The sequence below is a fragment of the Bos taurus genome, chromosome 15, assembly GCF_002263795.3.
Source record: "Bos taurus isolate L1 Dominette 01449 registration number 42190680 breed Hereford chromosome 15, ARS-UCD2.0, whole genome shotgun sequence".
Lineage (NCBI taxonomy): Eukaryota > Metazoa > Chordata > Mammalia > Artiodactyla > Bovidae > Bos > Bos taurus.
Genome location: NC_037342.1, coordinates 5,862,262 through 5,883,225, shown reverse-complemented (window position 1 = coordinate 5,883,225; position 20,964 = coordinate 5,862,262). Strand labels below are relative to the sequence as shown.

At 43.8% G+C, this 20,964-nt stretch overlaps 1 protein-coding gene across 1 annotated transcript; it reads left to right on the top strand.

The window, feature by feature from the left end:
• Nucleotides 1-5,403: 5,403 nt before the first annotated feature.
• LOC112441463 (interstitial collagenase) lies at nt 5,404-14,871 on the top strand. Its single transcript, XM_024975704.2, has 10 exons — nt 5,404-5,708; nt 6,426-6,670; nt 6,764-6,912; nt 7,154-7,279; nt 8,214-8,369; nt 8,502-8,619; nt 11,161-11,294; nt 13,191-13,353; nt 13,846-13,949; nt 14,126-14,871. Exons 1-10 carry the CDS (start codon nt 5,604-5,606, stop codon nt 14,233-14,235), a joined length of 1,410 nt encoding a protein of 469 aa, XP_024831472.1. The 5' UTR covers nt 5,404-5,603; the 3' UTR covers nt 14,236-14,871.
• Nucleotides 14,872-20,964: the final 6,093 nt, after the last annotated feature.

Below are 20,964 nucleotides of genomic sequence, written 5' to 3'. Positions count from 1 at the left end.
ATGGAACAAAAGACTGGTTCCAAATATGAAAAAGAGTATGTCAAGGATGTATATTGTCACCCTGCTTATTTAACTTATATGAAGAGTACATCATGAGAAACACTGGGCTGGATGAAGCACAGCTGGAATCAAGATTGCTGGGAAAATATCAATAACCTCAGATATGCAGATGACACCACACTTATGGCAGAAAGTGAAGAAGAACTACAGAGCCTCCTGATGAAAGTGAAAGAAGAGAGTGAAAACGTTGGCTTAAAACTCAACATTTGGAAAACTAAGATCATGGCATCTCGTCCCGTCACTTCATGACAAATAGATGGGGAAACAATGGAGACAGTGACAGACTTTGTTTTTTGGGGCTCCAAAATCACTGCAGATGGTGACTGCAGCCATGAAATTAAAAGATGCTTGCTCATTGGTAGAAAAGTTATGACCAACCTAGACAGCATATTAAAAAGCAGAGACATTACTTTGTCAACAAAGGTCCGTCTAGTCAAGGCTATGGTTTTTCCAGTGGTCATGTATGGATGTGAGAGTTGGATTATAAAGAAAGCTGAGCACCGAAGAATTGATGCTTTTGAACTCTGGTGTTGGAGAAGACTCTTGAGAGCCCCTTGGGCTGCAAGGAGATCCAACTGGTCCATCCTAAAGGAAATCAGTCCTGAATATTCATTCGAAGGACTGATGTTAAAGCTGAAACTCCAATACTTTGGCCACCTGAGGCAAGGAACTGACTCATTTGAAGAGACCCTGATGCTGGGAAAGATTGAAGGCAGGAGGAGAAGGGGACGACAGAGGATGAGATGGTTGGATGGCATCACTGACTCAATGGACATGAGTTTGGGTGAACTCCGGGAGTTGGTGATGGACAGGGAGGCCTGGCGTGCTGCAGTGCATGGGGTCGCAAAGAGTTGGACACGACTGAGTGACTGAACTGAACTGATCTGAGTTGAGGTAGTAAATATAAGCTGCAATTTTATTAATTTTATTAAAGGGAATAAGGGTTATTGAGTGGCAGCTTTAAGGGGAATATTGTTTCAGCCCTGAGGGACAATGGTGGCATGGAGGCATTATTGCAGACGTGACATTACATTAGACAGCCCAGCATCTCAGAAGATTATCTCTCTTTAGGGAGGCAAAGTTTCTCCATCCAGAGGGTGTGTATCATGTAGGTTGACAAGAGTACCATGTAGACTGCTAGGAAGTGGGCTGGAGTTCCACAGACACATGTCAGTAAGTGACTTAGGGCTGTTGTGTCAATTGTTTCTACCTGGAGGGTAACCATGAGGCCTGAAGGACCAGAGATGCAAAGTGTCTGAGTGTCTGGCACACAGCGGTCATCCATAAAGCCACTATAAGCGCTTGAAGGGAGAATATATAGGGTGGGAGAAATCTTTCCCTCTTGTAACTCCTGAACAAAACAGCATTCAGGCTAAAGGCCATTTCAAGACTGCAGGACCAAAAAAAGAAAAGAAAAAAACAACTGACACTCAATTTGAATTATGAAATTAAAAAGGCTGAATTTCCAAGCATAAGTAATGTGAAGCACAAGTGAAATTCCAAGATCGACTTTACTATGGAAAAATACAAACACATTTGAGTCTTTCCACAGAGCAGCCAGAGTGGGCATAATTAGCCTGTTTTGAAACTGGAGTCATTTGACACAGCCACACCTCTACAAGCCCTCTTGTGGCTGACATTCTCCCAGGGGAAACTTTCACAAATTTTTACACCCAAAAAGGGATTATGGGGGAAGAAGAAGATCCCAGAGAAAAAAACACTTGGATGTGAAGAGCAATACAATTTTAACACATTTTGAGTTTCTTAGAACTATGCTGAGTTTCTCAGAAACATTGCTAGGGTTTTGGTAGGATTAATCACCAGATCTTTGTTCTAAATTTTTGTGTTCTATTTTTCACTCACAAATAGATAACTCACTAGCATGAGCCCAGAAGTTACACGTTCTGGTACAAATACCTAATGGAAATTTCAAGATTCAAGCCCATGTGAATCTTGGAGGTTTGTTGCTTAAGCAAAACTTAAATAAAATTCTTTGCTAATCTAACAAGAAATGTAACAAAAAGCTGTTTTAGGTATCCAGTTTCCAATCCACTTCAACATGCCTGAAGTTATGACAAAACAATTAGAGCTTTTAAGTCATGACTTCTGGACTCAGACCAGGAGAAAAAGGTGTAAGTGCAGGATCTGTCTTTTCTTTCCCCTCACATGTGTCCTCCTGCAGAGGTGTGACCTCAGGCCTGTAGGCAACTACTCAGCCCTTTAGTTTGCAATTGAAAAACCAGGGTCCTGGACTAGATCGATGGTTTTTGAGCTTCACTGCACTGCACTGGATACTCATTGTTTCCTAGAAACTGGGGGCTTTGCTAAAGAAAGGGGGCATGGGGGCAAAGTGGAAGTGATGTAGGTGGGACTTCCGGCCCCTTTTGTCTTTCATTAGAGCACTTCTGTTAACATCCAGTTCACAAATTAGTCTTCCCAAAAATATTTCCTTTGGGACTTCTCTGGAGGTCCAGTGGTTAAGAATGTGCCTTGCAACTCAAGGAACGCTGATTCGATTCCTTTCAGGGATCTAAGATCTCAGATGCCACGGGCAAGTAAACCCACACACCACACTAGAGAGAAACCCACGTGCCTCAATGAAGACCCGACACAGCCAAACGAATCCATTTTAAAAAGAAAGAGATTTTGCTTAAGTGAGGTGAAAGTCACTCAGTCGTGTCCGACTCTGTGACCCCATAGACTGCACAGTCCATGGAATTCTCCAGGCCAGAATACTGGAGTGGGCAGCCTTTCCCTTCTCCAGGGGATCTTCCCAACCCAGGGATTGAACCCTCCCGCATTGCAGGCGGAGTCTGTATCAGCTGAGCGGTCAGGGAAGCCTGATTTTGTTTAAAGTGGATTACCAAGTTGGACAGCTTCTAGATCATAGGATGGAGACTGTTGCCGGATTGAACAGCTTATGAGGCTCTTCCAGCGTGCTGCTTCTGTAATTCCTTGCCCCGTCCCAGATGGTTACAACGCTGTTCTCTTGAGTCAGTCTAGTGACCCCTGTTCCCCAGGCCCTGGCAGAGTCGGGGACAACGTCACACTGACCAGACTCGCTAACGCCAAGGTGTGTGCCTGCCGCCTGCTGCCCGGACACGCAGCCTGTGCCCAGCCTCTCACAGGAGGGGCCCCTTCCGGCACGTTCCTTGCCTGCGCTGCAGCGCCTCCGCTGAAGCTGTCCTCACCCTCTGTGTCCTGCGGTGAGGAGGAGAGGAGTTCATCTCCGTGAGGGCGCCTTCCAATCCCTCTCACCGCCGCTAAAACTCACACGTTCCTTCAAGGCTGAGGGACTTGTGGTTAAATGATTACAGAGGAAACAAGCTCTTTCAAAACAATTCAACAAATACTGAAGCAAGATTTACATGTGAGATGTGTTTCTTAGCATGACAAGGAAAGCAAACTGGTTCAGTGAGAAAAGTCCTGAGAAAGCAAAGCTGACATGGTGGGGAAGGCGGACGACCCCATCAGGCACTCACACGGAACACACGCCAGTGTTTCTCAACTTTACACGGTACTTAACCTATTTCAAGGAAGAGGGGTGGGGCGCTGAGGAAAGGAAGCTGCAGATTCAGGCCAGCTTGCCTCACCAAGCGTGTAACGGATAGCACTATGGCCTCAAGACACTTCTGTGGAACATGAGTAATGAGCAGAAGTTTTTCATTATATAGCCAGTTATTTATTTTAATTTGCACACAGAAATAACACCCCATTAAGCTATGATTTTATGGATATAACAGACTATACTGAGACAAAACTTTTAGAGGACATTTAAAGAAAAGTACAAAAATAATATAAGAGGTGTCACTAATATTTGGCAAAACTCATGACGGAAGTAGAAGGATTAATGGAGATCAGAAAACTAGGGCTAGACCGGGTACAGATACTCTCCTATCCTATTTCTGGTAAAGCTAGTCTGTGAAACTGTGTACAGACTTCTCCTAAAGTCATGTTAAGGTGTCCCATGTTTGCTTGTTTTTATTTTTTGAAACGTGTTTCTTTTAAAAATGTTTATTCACTTTTTTATTTTGTGCATCAGGTCTCAGTTGTGGCGTGCAGGTGAGTCTTTTGTTGCCGTTTGGGAAGGTCCCCTGGACATGGCAACCCACTCCAGTATTCTTGCCTGGAGAATCCCAAGGACAGAGGAGGCTGGTGGGCTACAGCACATGGTCCCATACGTCAGACGTGACTGAATGACGAATCCTTTCACTTAGGGACTCTAGCGTGGCATGTGGGCTTAGTTGTTCCAAGGCCTGTGGGATCTTGCCCCACCCCCCCCCAACCAAGGACTCAGCCTATGTCCCTCATTTTAAGGCAGATTCCTAACCACTGGGCCACTAGGGAAGGCCCTCTTTGTTTATTAATTACCCCCATCCCACCATAATTGGTGCACAGAAGATGCTAAATAAGGTCTTTGAAGTGGATAAATACATAAATACTTGAATGAGTGCATGCAGAAAGAAGAAATACTTGCTTCCTATCCCCAAGGAGCAGACATGTGCTCACACTGAGGGGAATGAGGATGATTAAAATAAGATCTCAGACTCACACTTGATCGTCTGCTAGCCTCTGGCTTCCCTAATGGGCCTGACAGTTTTCAGAGAAGGATTCCACTTGTCCCGTGATTCTGCTGGGCAGTGTCTACACCCTGTAGGGAGTTACCACATACCCCACCCGTGGATGGGGGTCTTCTCAGCCCAGATTCTCAAATTCTGGGCCTGAATGAAGATTAAGGGAAACTATGGTGCTATGAAGTAGTGTACAAGGCAGTTTAGCAAAGGTGGAAAGAAACCCCACTGAACCCAGAAGAAAAAGTGAGTGTTAATTCATGTCTGATTCTTTGTGACCCCATGGACTGTAGCCTGCCAGGCTCCTTTGTACATGAGATTCTCCAAACAAGAATACTGGAGTAGGTAGCCATTCTCTTCTCCAAGGAATCTTCCTGACCCAGAGATGGAATCTGGGTCTCCTGCATCACAGGCAGATTCTTTACCATCTGGGCCACTAGGGAACCCAGGAGAGCCACCCACAAATGAGTGCCTGTCTTCGCAGGTGCTGAGCAGCCGTGGGGCATACATGTCAACAGCTTTGCCCTTTGCTTGGAAAGCAAGGTGTGTGTGTACCCAGAGCACTTTATGACCAGCAGAATCAAGTAGCAAAGCCTGCTATTTTTTTTTTTTAAGTCCGTGGCGTACTCTGTGATCTGTGTATATAAGAAGTTCTCTCTCAAACAGGATAGAAATGAATTGGAGAAAACAATTGTTTATGTGGTGGATATGTCTCCTTTGCCCACGTCCTGTTCGATAGTAATGAAGATTGCAACACCAAACGACCCCAGATATTCTGCTTGGAGTCACCATTCGTGATGATTGCTCATAGCTAATCAAAGGATGTTATGAAATGTGAGTCAGACAGCCGCCGGCTTCCTGGAAGTTCCAGAACCTGTATATAAAGAGGGAGCTTCCTAGTTGAAACACTGGAGCAGCAGAGAGGTAGGAGCTATCAGATTCCTTAAGCTGAGAAGGAAGACAGAGACCAACATGCCCAGACTGCCTCTGCTGCTGCTGCTACTCTGGGGCACGGGGTCCCACGGCTTCCCAGCAGCAACTTCAGAAACACAAGAACAAGATGTGGAGACGGTGAAGGTAAATGCTCAACTTCACATGCCTAAGACCCAAAAGCCTCATTTGTGTTTTTCCACAATATAACAGAATAGTATCAGTATGCAGTTCTGGTGGTGATTTAGTAACTAAGTCGTGTCCAACTCTTTGTGACCCCATGGACTGGAGCCCACCAGGCTCCTCTGTCCATGGGCTTCCCCCAGTGAGGATACTGACATGGGTTGCCATTCTCTTCCCCAGGGGATATTCCTGACCCAGGAATCAAACCCAGGTCTCCTGCATTGCAGGTGGACTCCTGCATGGTGGGCAGATTCCTGCATTGCAGGTGGATTCTTTACTGTCTGAGCTATGAGGGAAGCCCCCAGTAATAGTATAATAGAGTTTATTTAAGGATGCATTTCCTATAAAGAGAGATTTTTTCCAGAAAGGGTATTCTCCCCCAAAATGTATCTAGCTGTGCATAGACTCTCATTTTCCAGTTAAAAGTGATAGGGAACTAAAGGAATAATATACAAATATGTCTCTATAAAATTGTAATTCTGACTTCATAGTAAATAGTGGTAGGAAGAGTTCTACTCCAAAATGAGCTTCCACCAACAATAAGGATAATAAGGACCATGCAACCTAAGTGGAACCTTTAAAAGTAGTTTTTTGTTTCAGGTATGACAGTATAAACCATCAGTATTTAGTAAAATTGGAGGATTTCCCATTCAGTGTTTCGATAATTTTATCTTTCATCAGAAATACCTGGAAAACTACTACAACCTGAACAGTAATGGGAAGAAAGTTGAAAGGCAGAGAAACGGTGGCCTCATAACTGAAAAGCTAAAGCAAATGCAAAAATTCTTTGGGCTGAGAGTGACCGGGAAACCAGATGCTGAAACCCTGAATGTGATGAAGCAGCCCAGATGTGGGGTGCCCGACGTGGCTCCGTTTGTTCTTACTCCAGGAAATCCTCATTGGGAGAACACAAACCTGACCTACAGGTAATCAGATTGAGCACCAGAGTGGGAACCCTCTTTCCCATCAGAGCCATGAGAAATGAAATCTGATGTGTCTGTGTTTTATTCCACTTGAAGGATTGAAAATTACACCCCAGACCTGTCAAGAGCAGATGTGGACCAAGCCATTGAGAAAGCCTTTCAACTCTGGAGCAATGTCACACCCTTGACCTTCACCAAGGTCTCTGAGGGTCAAGCGGACATAATGATATCCTTTGTCAGGGGAGGTAAGCTCTTTTTGTAGCATGAAAGTATTCTTACCTTAACTTCTCCTTGCCCTTGAATCTCTTCAGCTTTGCAGATAGATTTCCTTGTTTAAAAAAGAGTGTTGATTTTACAGACTTAAGAAGGAAACAAGATGTCATTTGCTGAAAATCTGCTGGCCTCTTAGCAAAGTTAATGCTTACTCTCCTGGGTTAAACTAAATAAGACTCTAGAGAAACATCTGATGAATTCTGTGTCTTGCAGATCATCGTGACAATTCTCCCTTTGATGGACCTGGTGGAAACCTTGCTCATGCTTTTCAACCAGGTGCAGGGATCGGAGGAGACGCTCATTTTGATGATGATGAATGGTGGACCAGCAATTTCCAAGGTAAGGCAGCTTGTCCTGCCTCTCTCACCCTCCCCCTCCTCCACCTTCTCAGTTCATTGTGATATTGGTTGATTTAACTGAAAGAATGCGTTAATAGAAATAGGTACTCTGCTGCTACCACTTAGAAAATTAACAACACATTTAGAAAATATGAGAGAATTACTTCTGTTAGTAAGACCATCTTACTGGTTACAATTGGGCTACTCTGAAATTTCTATTGAGAAAGTGTTGAAAATATTAATGTTTTCCCTGTGGGCATCTACACAGAATCTTTTTTTCCTGGAAATACACCAAAGTGTAACAATGTTATTAAGATATCTAGAAATTAAGGGAGAAGATACTATATATTTTTTCTAAAGTTTCCAGCATTAAGCATCTATCAGTCTATAAATAGGAAAAAAATTGTGTTTATAGAAGAATATTGCTTCTCCGTGAAATAATATATGCCATATAACCACTGACAAGATTGACTAATCTGTGCTAGAGCCTTGGTTGGCTGAATTTGCTCTTTAATTGTAATCATAGAATTCAAGTTTTCACCAATCTCTTCACTGGCTCCCAGATAGCTCAGTGGTAAAGAACCCGCCTGCCAAATACAGGAGACTTGGGTTTGATCCTTGGGTCACGGAGATCCCTGGAGAAGGAAATGGGAACCCACTCCAGTATTCTTGCCTGGGAAATCGCATGGACAGGGGAGCCTAGCAAGCTGCAGTCCATGGGGACGCAAAGAGTCAGACATGCCTGGGCATGTAATCTCTTCACTATTAATGAAGGCATCCTTCTTACCTTTCAGAAAAAAAGTTTATATACTTCAAAAAGCTACTGATAAAATAAGAACATTAATCCTTGTACAGTTGTAGATTACTTCTTACTTAAATGTCTCCAAACTGAAAACATTTCAAATAATTGCAAATGGGTTTCTTGTCCCTTTTAGATTATAACTTGTACCGGGTGGCAGCACATGAATTTGGCCATTCCCTTGGACTTGCTCATTCTACTGACATTGGGGCTCTGATGTACCCCAGTTACACCTTCAGTGGTGATGTTCAGCTTTCTCAGGATGACATTGATGGGATCCAGGCCATCTACGGTGGGTATAAAGAAACACAGCATAGACAGGTGGTCCTTAAAACATCCGTTGTCTATCTTTTAAGAAGCCTTCATTGGTTATGTAGTTTTCCAAAGCCAGGCAGAACTAACTTCAGATCTCTTGTTCCTTTAGGACCTTCCCAAAATCCCACTCAGCCAGTCGGCCCCCAAACCCCAGAAGTGTGTGATAGCAAGCTAACTTTTGATGCCATAACTACAATTCGGGGAGAAGTGATGTTCTTCAAAGACCGGTAGGACAACAGTTCTTTTTTGCATTTTGTATTTGTAATAATAATAGGACTCACTACTATGGGGCTATATGGGCTACTACTATGCTTCACATATTATTTATTACATTTGTTTATATACATAATTGTAGTTATAATTAAGCATAAAAAATAGCTTGCTCTTGCACAACATAATGAATTTTTAACAACTTTTTTCCCAGCACGTATTCTGTGTCTTGATTCTCAGAAAACTTACCAGTGACATAGCAAATCAGTAAATATAATTCCATTTTAAGGATCGGTAAAGCAGAGAAGGCAATGGCACCCCACTCCAGTATTCTTGCCTGGAAAATCCCAGGGATGCTGCAGTCCATGGGGTCGCTGAGGGTCGGACACGACTGAGCGACTTCCCTTTCACTTTTGACTTTCATGCATTGGAGAAGGAAATGGCAACCCACTCCAGTGTTCTTGCCTGGAGAATCCCAGGGACAGGGGAGCCTGGTGGGCTGCCGTCTATGGGGTCGCACAGAGTCGGACACGACTGAAGGGACTTAGCAAAGCAGAGAAAAGGAAAGAGATCCTCAGGGTACCGAGTTCACTGGCAGCAGAGCAGTAATCGGTCTTCTGAACTCTGCTTCAGGCCTCTTCCCGTTTTTGTCACTCTTTGGGATGGTTAAGTACATCAGAATTTTGTTAGGAGAAATTGGTCCTTTTCACAGCACTATCATGATGATGAGGGTTGTGTAGACCCCTTTGAAGTGTCATCTTGGAAAAGACAGCCTTTCCAAAGCCTGTGGTCATAACAAGTCTCTGTGCCCCCAACCCTGGGAGGAGGCAAAGACATGTAGGCGCAGGGAGAACCCCCAGAAGCTCATGAGATCCTGGCAGGGGGTGGGGAATGGATGGTCACAGTGAGTTTCCGTCCTCAGAGGAGGGTCCCAGAGCTCCCTAGGCAGCATGAGACCTCGAGAAGTCTAGGGTCCCCTTGTGTGCAAGGAGTAGGGCTGCTCTGCATACAGTTCTGACTCCTAAAGGACCAGGAAAATAGTAACAGTCTTCTGAACGGCACAGCCCAGCATGCATAGAAAGTAGGGGTGCTTTAGAAGGCTGGCTTCTCCCCGCTTTCCTCTTGGAGTGCTGTTCTCCTGGGTCACAGTCATAGCTGCCCCAGAAGGCAGGAGAGTCAGCTCCTCCTGCTTCCCAGCCTGTGCTTTACTATCTCGAGTTTAAGAGGTAAGGACGGATACATGCAGGGGGTGGCTCAGTGCTGGGGAGTGCTAGGAAAGATACGGCTTTCAAGGAAAGCTCTCAGTACCTCAGGACAGCTCATCAAAGCAAGTACTTGAGGGCTGACCCCGAAGAACAGGGCCGAGTCTAAGGTCCACAAGACCTGAGAGGACACTGAGGTCATCTAGATGTCACCAAGTCGTGGAGACACGGACGGCAGGAAACTGACGGCGACTGGCCTGCCCCAGGTCTCACAGGCAGGCAGAGGCCACTGGATCAGAAGTCCAGAGTCTGCCCTGCGGATCCACACGGCAGTTCATGCTTTGTCTTCACCCCAGTCCCTGTGGACCGTGGAGTCAACTTTGTCATTAACAAATAATAGGCAGAGCCAGACACGACTGAAGTGACTTAGCACACGTGGGACTGCAGAACCAACTTTGGAACTGCCGGTCTCAGGAGCACACAAGGAGTGGCTAGGGTTTAAACTACCCTTTGCGTCTTATCAGTCGCCTGGCCTTGGACACCTCCCTCTGCCCCCCTGACCTCAGTTTCTAATCCGTGAGATGGAAGTAATCTCTTACAGGATTTCTGTGAGGTAGGACATGAAGTAGGTAGAGTGTGTACAAAATGCAGAATGCAAGTGTTGTGTTCTAGCCAGTGCCATTGGAGAATTTTGCAAGCTGGTTGTTAAACAGCATTATTAAAAGTTTAATTATATCAATTTAAAATTATATTTAAACCAAAGGTACTAAAAATAATTATAACTCATCCTTTGTGTGTGTGTGTGTGTGTGTGTGTATGTGTGTGCGTGTGTGTTAGATACTCAGTCGTGTCCAGCTCTGTGACCCCATGGACTGTAGCCTTAGCCTACCAGGCTCCTCTGTCCATGGAATTCTCCAGGCAAGAATACAGGAGTGGGGAGCCATTCCTTTCTCCAGGGGATCTTTCCAGCCTAGGGATCAAACTCAGGTCTCCGCCATTACAGATAGATTCTTTACCGTCTGAGCCACCAGGGAAGGCCCCATCCCTTTGTATCCCTTTGCAATTATTTTGCTATATTTTTCTATTTATTTATATTCCTGAGATGGCTTATGCCTGTATGGGGGAAATACTATACAGTGAGGTACCACTTCAAATCTCTTGAAATCTGCAGTGGTTGGAGTATTTCCACCAAGAAAGTAAGCAAAGGCTACAGACCAGAACTCCTCTCCACCTCCACTTTGGAGAGCCACGTGTTAAACACTAACCCACAAGCCACCAATGCCAGCCGTAGAAGGGCCTGGATGACACCAGAACTTGCTATGTATTTGATCAAAACCTTTTTTTTTTTCAAATTAGGTTCTACATGCGCACAAATCCCTTGTACCCAGAAGTGGAGCTCAATTTCATCTCTGTTTTCTGGCCACAACTCCCAAATGGACTTCAAGCTGCTTATGAGGTTGCCGACAGGGATGAGGTCCGGTTTTTCAAAGGTAATACTTTCAATTTTTGTTGTTCTTTAGTCACTAAGTCACATCTGACTCTTGCAACCCCATGGATTGTAGTCTGCTGGGCTCCTCTGTCCAATTAGCTCTCAGTTTTTACCAGTTGGGGCTTCCCTGGTGGCTCAGAGGGTAAAGCATTTGCCTGCAATGCGGGAGACCCAGGTTCCATCCCTGGGTGGGAAGATCCCCTGGAGAAGCGAATGGCAGCCCACTCCAGTATTCTTGCCTGGAAAATCCCATGGACAGAGGAGCCTGGTGGGCTACAGTCCACTTGGTCACAGAGTCAGACATGACTGAGCGACTTCACTTTCACTTTTTACCAATTAAGTTTTCTTCTGCTTTGGGGTTCATGTATGAGATTACTACTGGCTTTCTTTCCATGGACTCTGACAAACTGAGCAGTCATACCATGTCAGTGGGAGTCCATCCCCTTAGCTAAGAATTGCAGAGTGCATTTCTAAGGGAAAAAATTTGAGACACAGATTTCCTGGCTTGTTTGTGAATCTGGACTTACGAAAGGATTTTCTGTGCAAACTATGTATTTTAAATCCTCTCCACCTCCCTGGGATGTCCAGGAATAAAACTGAGAGGAACATTGGAGTCGCTTGGTTTCCTAGAGCCTGTTTTCCGCCAGTTGCTTTCCTGAAAGGAGAAGCTGCCTCACGACAGCCAGATGGGGGCTCTGCAACCTTGCCATCAGAGTATGCCTTGCAGACCAGCGGCGTTGACGCTGTCCCCGGTCTGTGAGAATCACAGAATCTCACTTAGCATAAGGCCCACAAAGTCTACCGGTGTCGTCAGATCCTACTCCAGACCGTCTTGAATGTTACCAAGATTCCCAGGCAATTCATATGAACTTAAAGTGTGAAAAGTCCTAATTACCACGAATTGAATGAGGCAAACTTTTTGATTCTATCAGAATAAAACCCCAATCCAACGATCAGCTCCTTACTTTGACAACACTATGCCAAGGAACAGTTTTTCTGCAAATATATGATTGGCATAGTTATAGACAAACATGAAGACACCCGACCCAGTAATACTCTCAAGGCAAAGAACTGAAAACAATTCAGATGGGCAATAAACTTTGAAATGAGCTTTCTAGCTCTTTTATAATGAAAATAAATAGGATTTTAGATACACAAAGTTTCAAAGTGCCCCCCCTCCCCGAGGGATCAATAAAAATATTTGTGCAATAAGAACAATGCTGGCTTCAAGATGTAAGACCAGTTTTATTTGACTTGGGGTTTACTAAGTATTGGAGAAGGAAAAGGCTACCCACTCCAGTATTCTGACATGGAGAATTCCATGGACTATAGTCCATGGGGTCACAAAAAGTCAGACACGACTGAGCAGCTTTCACTTCACTTACTGAGTGAAACGTGCAGAATCTGGACACAGCCTACATTTAAGGATTTGGAACCGTCTTCTAGTTAGATGTAATGATTTCTACCCAGGGTCGCAAGTCATTACAAACTGTGAGTCATTACAACCCTCTGGCCTTTAGGATACCTTGGGGTGAACTTCTGCAGCCTGTGGGCAACCTGGAGAAGCAAAGATTTCTATCTCTGTGGTGGCATGATGAACTCTTTAGTCGTTTGAACTTTGGAAAGAGGTCCCCAGCTCCATAAGCCAGTCATTCCCAAGGCTCGCTACAGATTAGAATCATCCAGGAAAAAAAACCTTAAATATACTAATTTAATTGGTCTGGGGTAGGATACCAGCATCAGTATTCAGAAAAAAACAAAAAAATCTCCCTAAATGATTCTAATGTGAAGTGGGGACACTGCCCTCGCACGTGAGAGTAAGCATTTAGCTGGAGATCTGCTTCCTGTCTACTGGTGCCCTTGGCAAGGGTTTTCATCTCGGTTTCTTGATTGGCAGGTAACAAGTACTGGGCCGTTAAGGGGCAGGATGTGCTCCGCGGATACCCCAGGGACATCTACAGATCCTTTGGCTTTCCGAGAACGGTGAAGAGCATCGATGCCGCTGTTTCTGAGGAAGATACTGGGAAAACATACTTCTTTGTTGCCAACAAATGCTGGAGGTAAGGGCTGGGTGCAGAACACGGGAGGACACCTGTCCTTTCTACGTGGAAGTTGCTAGACTGACTCATTTAAGACACGGGTCTCATACTGCCTGGGCTGGCTGCCTTTGCTGTGAATGGCAGTAGCTTGTCTAGTTACAGAGTCTATTGACCAGTAATGATCATATCTGTCCTAGAAATCCAGGAGGAACGTGAGCCTGAATTGAGAAAGATAATGTGAAGAGAAGGGCATTCATCTTCATAGAACTGCTGCAGCCACCAGGAACTTATCTTTCACTGCATTCGACATTAATGGCACCCACTGGAGAAATTAGAACTAGATGTTATAATTCAGAGGGACCTTTTAAATTTTCTAGTCCACTCAGAATCCTACTCACCTCATCTCACCTCCTATTTTATACATAATCTGTGAAAAAGCTTTTATTACGTTCTTGCTGATGAATTCCTACATCTTTAACAAATAGTTCTGACATCCAATTATTTTTTGACCAGGTATGATGAATATAAACAGTCCATGGATGCAGGTTATCCCAAAATGATAGCAGAAGACTTTCCCGGAATTGGCAACAAAGTTGATGCTGTTTTCCAGAAAGGTGGTAAGTGAGTTTATATACTCCTCTCTTTTGTTGCCACAGAATATCATCAGTATTGTTATTTAGAACAGAAAATACCAAAAATATTTATTCTTACAAATGACTTGGATTTTTTAATAATTCAGGTTAAACTTAGAAATCATTTGTATAATATAATGTCTCCTTTGTTTTACTTCTAGGATTTTTCTATTTCTTCCATGGAAGAAGGCAATACAAATTTGATCCCAAAACTAAGAGAATTTTGACTCTTCTAAAAGCTAATAGCTGGTTCAACTGCAGAAAAAATTGACCAATGTTTACAAGGTTAAACAGAAAAGTCTGTTGTACAAGTCTATGGAAGGTGTTTCCTGAAGAGCCATGTGTCGTGTTAGTCGCTCAGTCGTGTCCGACTCTTTGCGACCCCACGGACTGTCGCCCACCAGGCTCCTTTGTCCATGGGATTCTCCAGGCAAGAATACTGGAGTGGGTTGCCATCTCCTTCTCCATGAAGAGCCATATATTTAAATAAAATAAAGTTATTAAGTATAATCTTATTTTAAAGTATAATCTTATTTATACCTCATTCAGCATTTTTTTATGATTTAGAATGTAATTTTTATATAGTATATACTACTGTAATTTAGTTCCACAAATGAGGCCTAACTAAGGTCAGGTTTATAGCTTATGGATTCATATGGGCCAGTTTTACAATGAGAGAAACTCTTCTGCAAAATATGAGACTCTGACATTGACAGTGGAAAACACTCTCCGTGATGTCTTCTCTCAAGAGAGGAAGAGACGAGATATGAGCCTTCACCATAGAAAACAATTCAGGAATGTATGAGCAACCACCACTACCATCCTGATACGCAAGGGACAACTTTGTTATAAAGTGTTTTACGTTTGAAATAAAGCCATCCCTGTCTCTACTGTTTCTAAAACTTTCTATTATGTTTGTTATGTTATTATTTCTGATTTTAAAGTCACTCAGAGATTTTCAAATTTGAAATAAGAATTAGACAACTATGCGATATATGCATGTGTGAAATGAGAGTAGATGCAAAGTTCAGATATTCTCCCTTCTCGTGGAATTTACATCATACAGAAGGGGGGAGATCTATTTTCCATGCCCTCGTAAGGGTTCCAAACTTGGTTTTAGGTAAGCTCAGTGACAGCATGGCAGTGCTTTCCAAGGCCTGTCCTCTTCTCTCCTTCTGAGTACACGGAAGGGTTATATTTTCCACAGTTCAGTTCCCCTCAGTTGTGGAAGGGAGGAGTGGGAAGTGGCACCTGGATAGTCCTGGCCAGCAGAGTGTGCTCAGAAGTGACCACTGTCACTTCCGGATGGAAACCCCGGATGCCGGTGGAAACTTCTCCAGCGCTGTGGGGTGCGTGCTCAGTCGTTAGTGTCCGACTCTTTGTGACCCCATGGACTGCAGCCCGCCAGGCTCCTCTGTCCATGGGATTCTCCAGGCAAGAGTACTGGAGCGGGTTGCCATTCCCTCCTCCAGGGATCTTCCCAACCCAGACATCAAGCCAGTGTCTCCTGCATTGCAGGAGGATTCTTTATTGCCAAGCCACTGGGGAAGCCATTGTAGAAGCACAGTTTGAGAGAATTTCCACAAGCTTGAAGAAGCCTGAATTCTTGGGCCAACGCTCTGAACAGTCACCCAAAACCTCAGTAGATTTTGCTTAAGAAATAAACGTTCATTGTGCTAAGCTACCAAGATTTTAGATTTTGTTAAAGCTATATAACTCGGAGAAGGCAATGGCCCCCCACTCCAGAACTCTTGCCTGGAAAATCCCATGGATGGAGGAGCCTGGAAGGCTGCAGTCCATGGGGTCGCTAAGAGTCGGACACGACTGAGCGACTTCACTTTCAGTTTTCACTTTCATGCATTGGAGAAGGAAATGGCAACCCACTCCAGTGTTCTTGCCTGGAGAATCCCAGGGACGGGGGAGCCTGGCAGGCTGCTGTCTATGGGGTCCCACAGAGTTGGATACGACTGAAGTGACTTAGGACTTAGCACCAGCATACAACTAGCTCTCCCAGAGGAACACTGTCCAGTTTCTCATGCCTGAGTTGGGAGGGTGTTAATGGAGACAGGAGTCCTGTAGGTAGCCTCTGAGCCCTGTGAGCTGCAGGCACACCTCGGAGGGTGCTCAGTGTTTGCATGCTCACTTCCTCAGTTGAGTCCCACCCTTTGCAACTCTGTGGACTGTAATCCACCAGACTTCTCTGTCCAGGGGATTTTCCAGACAAAAATTCTGGAGTGGGTTGTCATTTTCTCCTTCAGGGGATCTTCCCAACCCAAGGATTGAACCCATGCCTCCTGCATCTCTGCACTGCAGGTGGATTCTTTAGTGCTGAGACATAGGGGAATTCCAGAATATTTACAGACTTCCAAGTACGAAGAGAGTCTTGGGAATATTTTGAGGTGTTCATGATTCTGAGGCAGGCAGCTAAGTCAACAATTTGGAGAGCAGTATAACCTTACCTTTGGCTAGGTCCCTCTCATATTGAAATACAGCGTAATTGCAGAAAAGTGCACATGTAAATATTCCCATCGATGTGTTATCACAAAGTTAATAACTCCATGGAACCCTCAACCAGCTCAAGAAACAAAACATGACCAGTGTCAAGGAAGGGGAAATGTCTCCCTTACCTTTCTTTAGCCCTTGTGGCAGCACTAATAATAAAGTTGACATGAGACAGATTAACAGAAGAAAAAGACATTTAACTTAATGCGTGCACAAGGAGGTGTCATAGAAATGAGACCTCAAACAGGCAGCTTTTTAAGGTAAAGAAACAATAAATTTGTGAGGAATTGAGAAGAAAAATTTAGTGAAGAATCTAAGGAGAGTTTGGTTCGGAGCAGTGAACCGAAGTCGCGAGTTTGAGTATACAGGCTTCTAAGCCCTGCGAGTCCTGTGTCTGGTGATAAGGATGTCTCTCCATCTGCAGCTGCAGGGGTGCCACCTGCTTTCAATTTGATCCTCCCTAAGTGCTGGTACGACAGCTGTTTATGATGAGGACTCTCAAAATAATCTCCCTTTCAAATAGTGCCAGTTTAAAGGATTCATCATTTGGCCATTGATGAGTAGGATCCTATATTAATTTCAAATGGTGAGTCAAACCAACAAGTGTTTTATGTCTTAACCAAAGATGCAGGAGGCATCTCACAAGACAGTGTGTATCCCGCACACAATCCTGTCACGGCTCAGCTCGCTCTTAGCTCTTTCTCTAGAATAAGGGCCTGAAACAGGGATCTAGGTGCCTTTAGTGGGGGAGGAGTGCTCTCAGGAGGAGGGGAAAAAACACTTTAGAGCAGGAAAAAGCGAAAGAATGCTGAAGAACGCGATCTCAGACAGAGCTTTGCTTTGGTCTCATGGGCAAGGAACTCTGGAGCAAAAACTGAATTACCGTTAGTCCTACCTTGAGGTAAAGGAACTAGCCTTTTGCATCCCTGTGTCAACCGTTATCAGTTGAGGCCTGGTTTGGGGAGACAGGTGTAGCTTCCAGGAAGGATGCTCTCACTCGGCAAAGTAACCGGGACAACTGGGAGCTGTAGCAGCTGACCCTTGCAGTATCCACCAGGGCGCCGACGGGGAGCGCGGGCAGTGCCAAGAGCACTCTCTGTACACTCTCTGTCCCCCAAAGAAACCACTGTGCCCCCACCTGCTAAGACCCTAGATTAAACTCACTCAGTTTTAACTAAATTGATTCAAGCGTATATATTCTCTATCTGCCTTACTGTGTTGAACATTATCACTCTGCACTTTACCCACTCACTGACTTTGGGTTGTTACCATTTGTTGTTGTTGTTGTTCGGTCACTAAGTCGTGTCTGACTCTTTGCGACCCCGTGGACTGTAGCTCACCAGGCTCCTCTGTCCGTGAGATTTCCCAGGCGAAAATACCGGAGTGTGTTGTCATTCCTTCTCCAGGGGATCTGCCCAACCCATGTCTCCTGCATTGGCAGGTGGATTCGTTACCGCTGAACCACCAGGGAAGCCCTGTTACCATTTGGGGGCTTTTATAACTAATGTGGCACACATGTAGGCTTTTCTGCTGACTGGACACCAAACAGTACAATTGCTGAGTCACAGAGATTGTCAGAAACTCTTCAGATTCTTCCCTGGCTTCATCTCTGTTATTCCACCACAACCGTGGTGGCTGGCTCTGTTCAGGTGCTAAACCAGCTTCTAACAGCGGTTCTTGCTGGGCCTGTGCAGGGTGTTTCTAGTTTCCTTCTCTAGGGTTTTTCCCCCTTTTCTGTTGCTGTTCCATCCATCTCTGCTATGGAACTCACTTGGAATTCATGCACATACAACCTAGAATTGACAAGATTAATCGTTTGTGGGGCAAATATTTTACCAGTGTGAGAGGAATGGATGAATAAACACACCTCCTTTTCTTTGTTCAGAAGGATGCTTCTAAGAAATATTTCCCGTAGCCCCTCAGACAGTCTCATATTAAGCAACACTTATCTTTGTCCAGTTGAGAATTCATCTGTGTATCGTCCCTCCTGGTTTCCCTGATTGTGTCTCCTTGCCTCTCAATCCAGCCCCACTGGGTTACCCTTAAACTTTTGTCCCAGGCCCTGCTTTCTAGGAATACTAAATTAAGATAACTCGTGCGTGGTATGTAGTGGCATTACAGTTACTAAGACTTTCATCTGGGGCTGATTATGAAAAGATGAAGATGAATGGTGCGGTGTTGGATTATCAGGTGCCTATGACATTTCAACAGTATGAGAAGGAAGGTAAGAAATGTAGAGTGGGTTGATTAACTGCCCTAGGAATTTAGTAAAGAAAGTAATAGGCTCAGAGAAGCCAAATATCTCAAGACACTTTGTGAAAGCTCACAGATATTAATGGCAACATTTTAAAAACTCCTCATCTATTGTAGACAATGCTGAAAATAAGTCCCAGACCTAATTGCAAAATTGGACATTTTCTAGCTGGAAATAATGGGCAGACAAACCTGAAAACCTTGAACACCTAAATTTGTCTGTAATTCCACATGTGTAGAAGTAGTATCTCCCTCCTTACAGAGGAGGACAATCTACCCTTGCATAGAGAATACACGAAGACTGTATCTGACTCAGTATCTCACAGGATAATTCCTGTCCTCCTCCCAAATTGTCTCCTTCACCCCTCATTGTTTTCAGGCAAAGGACTAAAGTCAGGTCTCAGTGTAGCTCAAATCCTAGCTAAAGCAGGAAGTTACTTACACATCAGACTTGTGTGGGAGTGACTGAGAGTTTGGAGATGTCCCTCGCTTTCTATAGATTCCCTGGTGGCTCAGACAGTAAAGCGTCTGCCCGTGATACGGGAGACCTGGGTTCAATCCCTGGGTCGGAAAGATCCTCTGGAAAAGGAAATGGCAACCCACTCCAGTACTCTTATCTAGAAAAGTCGATGGATGGAGGAGTGTGGTGGGCTACAGTCCATGGGGTCACAAAGAGTCGGACACGGCTGAGTGAGTTCACTCACTCACTCAGATACACTGAAAAAAATTTTTTTTTTTTTTTACTAAGTATAGTTGATGTACAATATTGTGTTAGTTTCAAATATGCTATACAGTGATTTCGCATTTACATTCATTTTGAAGTGATCATCATAAGTCTAGCCATCTGTCTCCTTGTAAAGTTATTACAATATTACTGACCCTATTCCTTCTGCTGCATAGTATATCCCTGTAGCTTATTCATTTTACACCTGAAAATTTGTACCTCTTAATCTCCTTAACCTATTTCACCCCTTTCCACCCACCTCCCCTCTGACAACCACCTGTTTGGACCCTGTATCTCTCAGTCTGTTTTTATTTTGTTATGCTTGCTTGTTTTTTTTCACCTTTTTGAGATTCCACATAGAGTAAGATGAAGTGGTATTTATCTGTCTCTGTCTGACTTATTCCATTAAGCCATAATGTCCTTTAGTTGCATCCACGTTGTGGTAAATTGTAAGTCTTTTCTTTACGACCGAATAATACATTTCATTATGTGTATATATGCCTCATCTTCTTTATCAATTTATCTACCAGTGGACACCTAGGTTACCTGCCTATTGTACATAATGCTGCAATAAACATTGGTGTGCATACATCGTTTTGAATTAGTGTTTTTTCTTTCTTCAGGAAAACACCTAGAAGTGAAGTTGCTGTCCTACCTCACTATCACAGATGGCGGTTCACTCTTTAGTTTTCAAGGAAACTCCGTTCTGTTTTCCATAATGGCTACATCAACTTACAATTCAACCAACAGGGCACAAGAGTTGCTTTCTCTCCATGTCCTTGCTGTTTGTTGTCTTCCGGTTGATAGCCACTCTGACAGGTGTCAGGCAGTTGAGCATCGTTTCATGTGTCTGTGGGCCATCTGCCTGTCTTCTCTGGAAAGATGTCTATTCAGGTCCTCCACCAATTTTTAAATCAGGTTGTTTGTTTGTTTTGATGTTGAGTTGTAAGAATTCTTTGTAGTTTTGGGATATTAATTCATTATTAGATATATCATTTGCAAATACCTTCTCACATTCAATAGGCTGCCTTTCGTTTCATTTCATTTCAATAGCCTGTCTTTTCATTTCATTTCATAGTGTTTTCCCTATTGAAAAGCTTTTTATTTTGATTTTTGTCCCACTTGCTTATTTTTGCTATTATTTTCCTTGCTGAGAAGACAGACTCAAGAAAAGTATTGCTAAGACCACTGTCAAAAAGCATACTGTGTATGTTTTACTCTATAAGTTTTATAGTCTTAAAATCATTTAAGATTTCAACCCATTTTGAGCTTATTTTTGTATATGATGTGATTCTTTTGCATGTAGCTGACCAGTTTTTCCAGTACCAGTTTATTGAAAAGGCTGTTTTCTTCATTGAATATCCTTGCCTCCTTTGCTGTAGATTCATTGAATACATAAGTGTCAGTTTATTTCTGGGCTTTCTGCTCAATTCCACTGATGTATGATCTGTTTTTGTGCTAGTTCTATATTGTTTGATGACTGTAGCTTTGTAGTATAGCTTGAAATCAGGGGAATATTAC

What these genes read in the sequence shown, in the direction of transcription:
- LOC112441463 (XM_024975704.2), top strand. Translation starts at nt 5,604, where the DNA reads ATGCCCAGACTGCCTCTGCTGCTGCTGCTACTCTGGGGCACGGGGTCC. An exon ending in AAGATGTGGAGACGGTGAAG is followed by an intron (nt 5,709 to 6,425) that starts GTAAATGCTCAA and finishes ATCTTTCATCAG; the next exon opens with AAATACCTGGAAAACTACTA. An exon ending in GATATCCTTTGTCAGGGGAG is followed by an intron (nt 6,913 to 7,153) that starts GTAAGCTCTTTT and finishes TGTGTCTTGCAG; the next exon opens with ATCATCGTGACAATTCTCCC.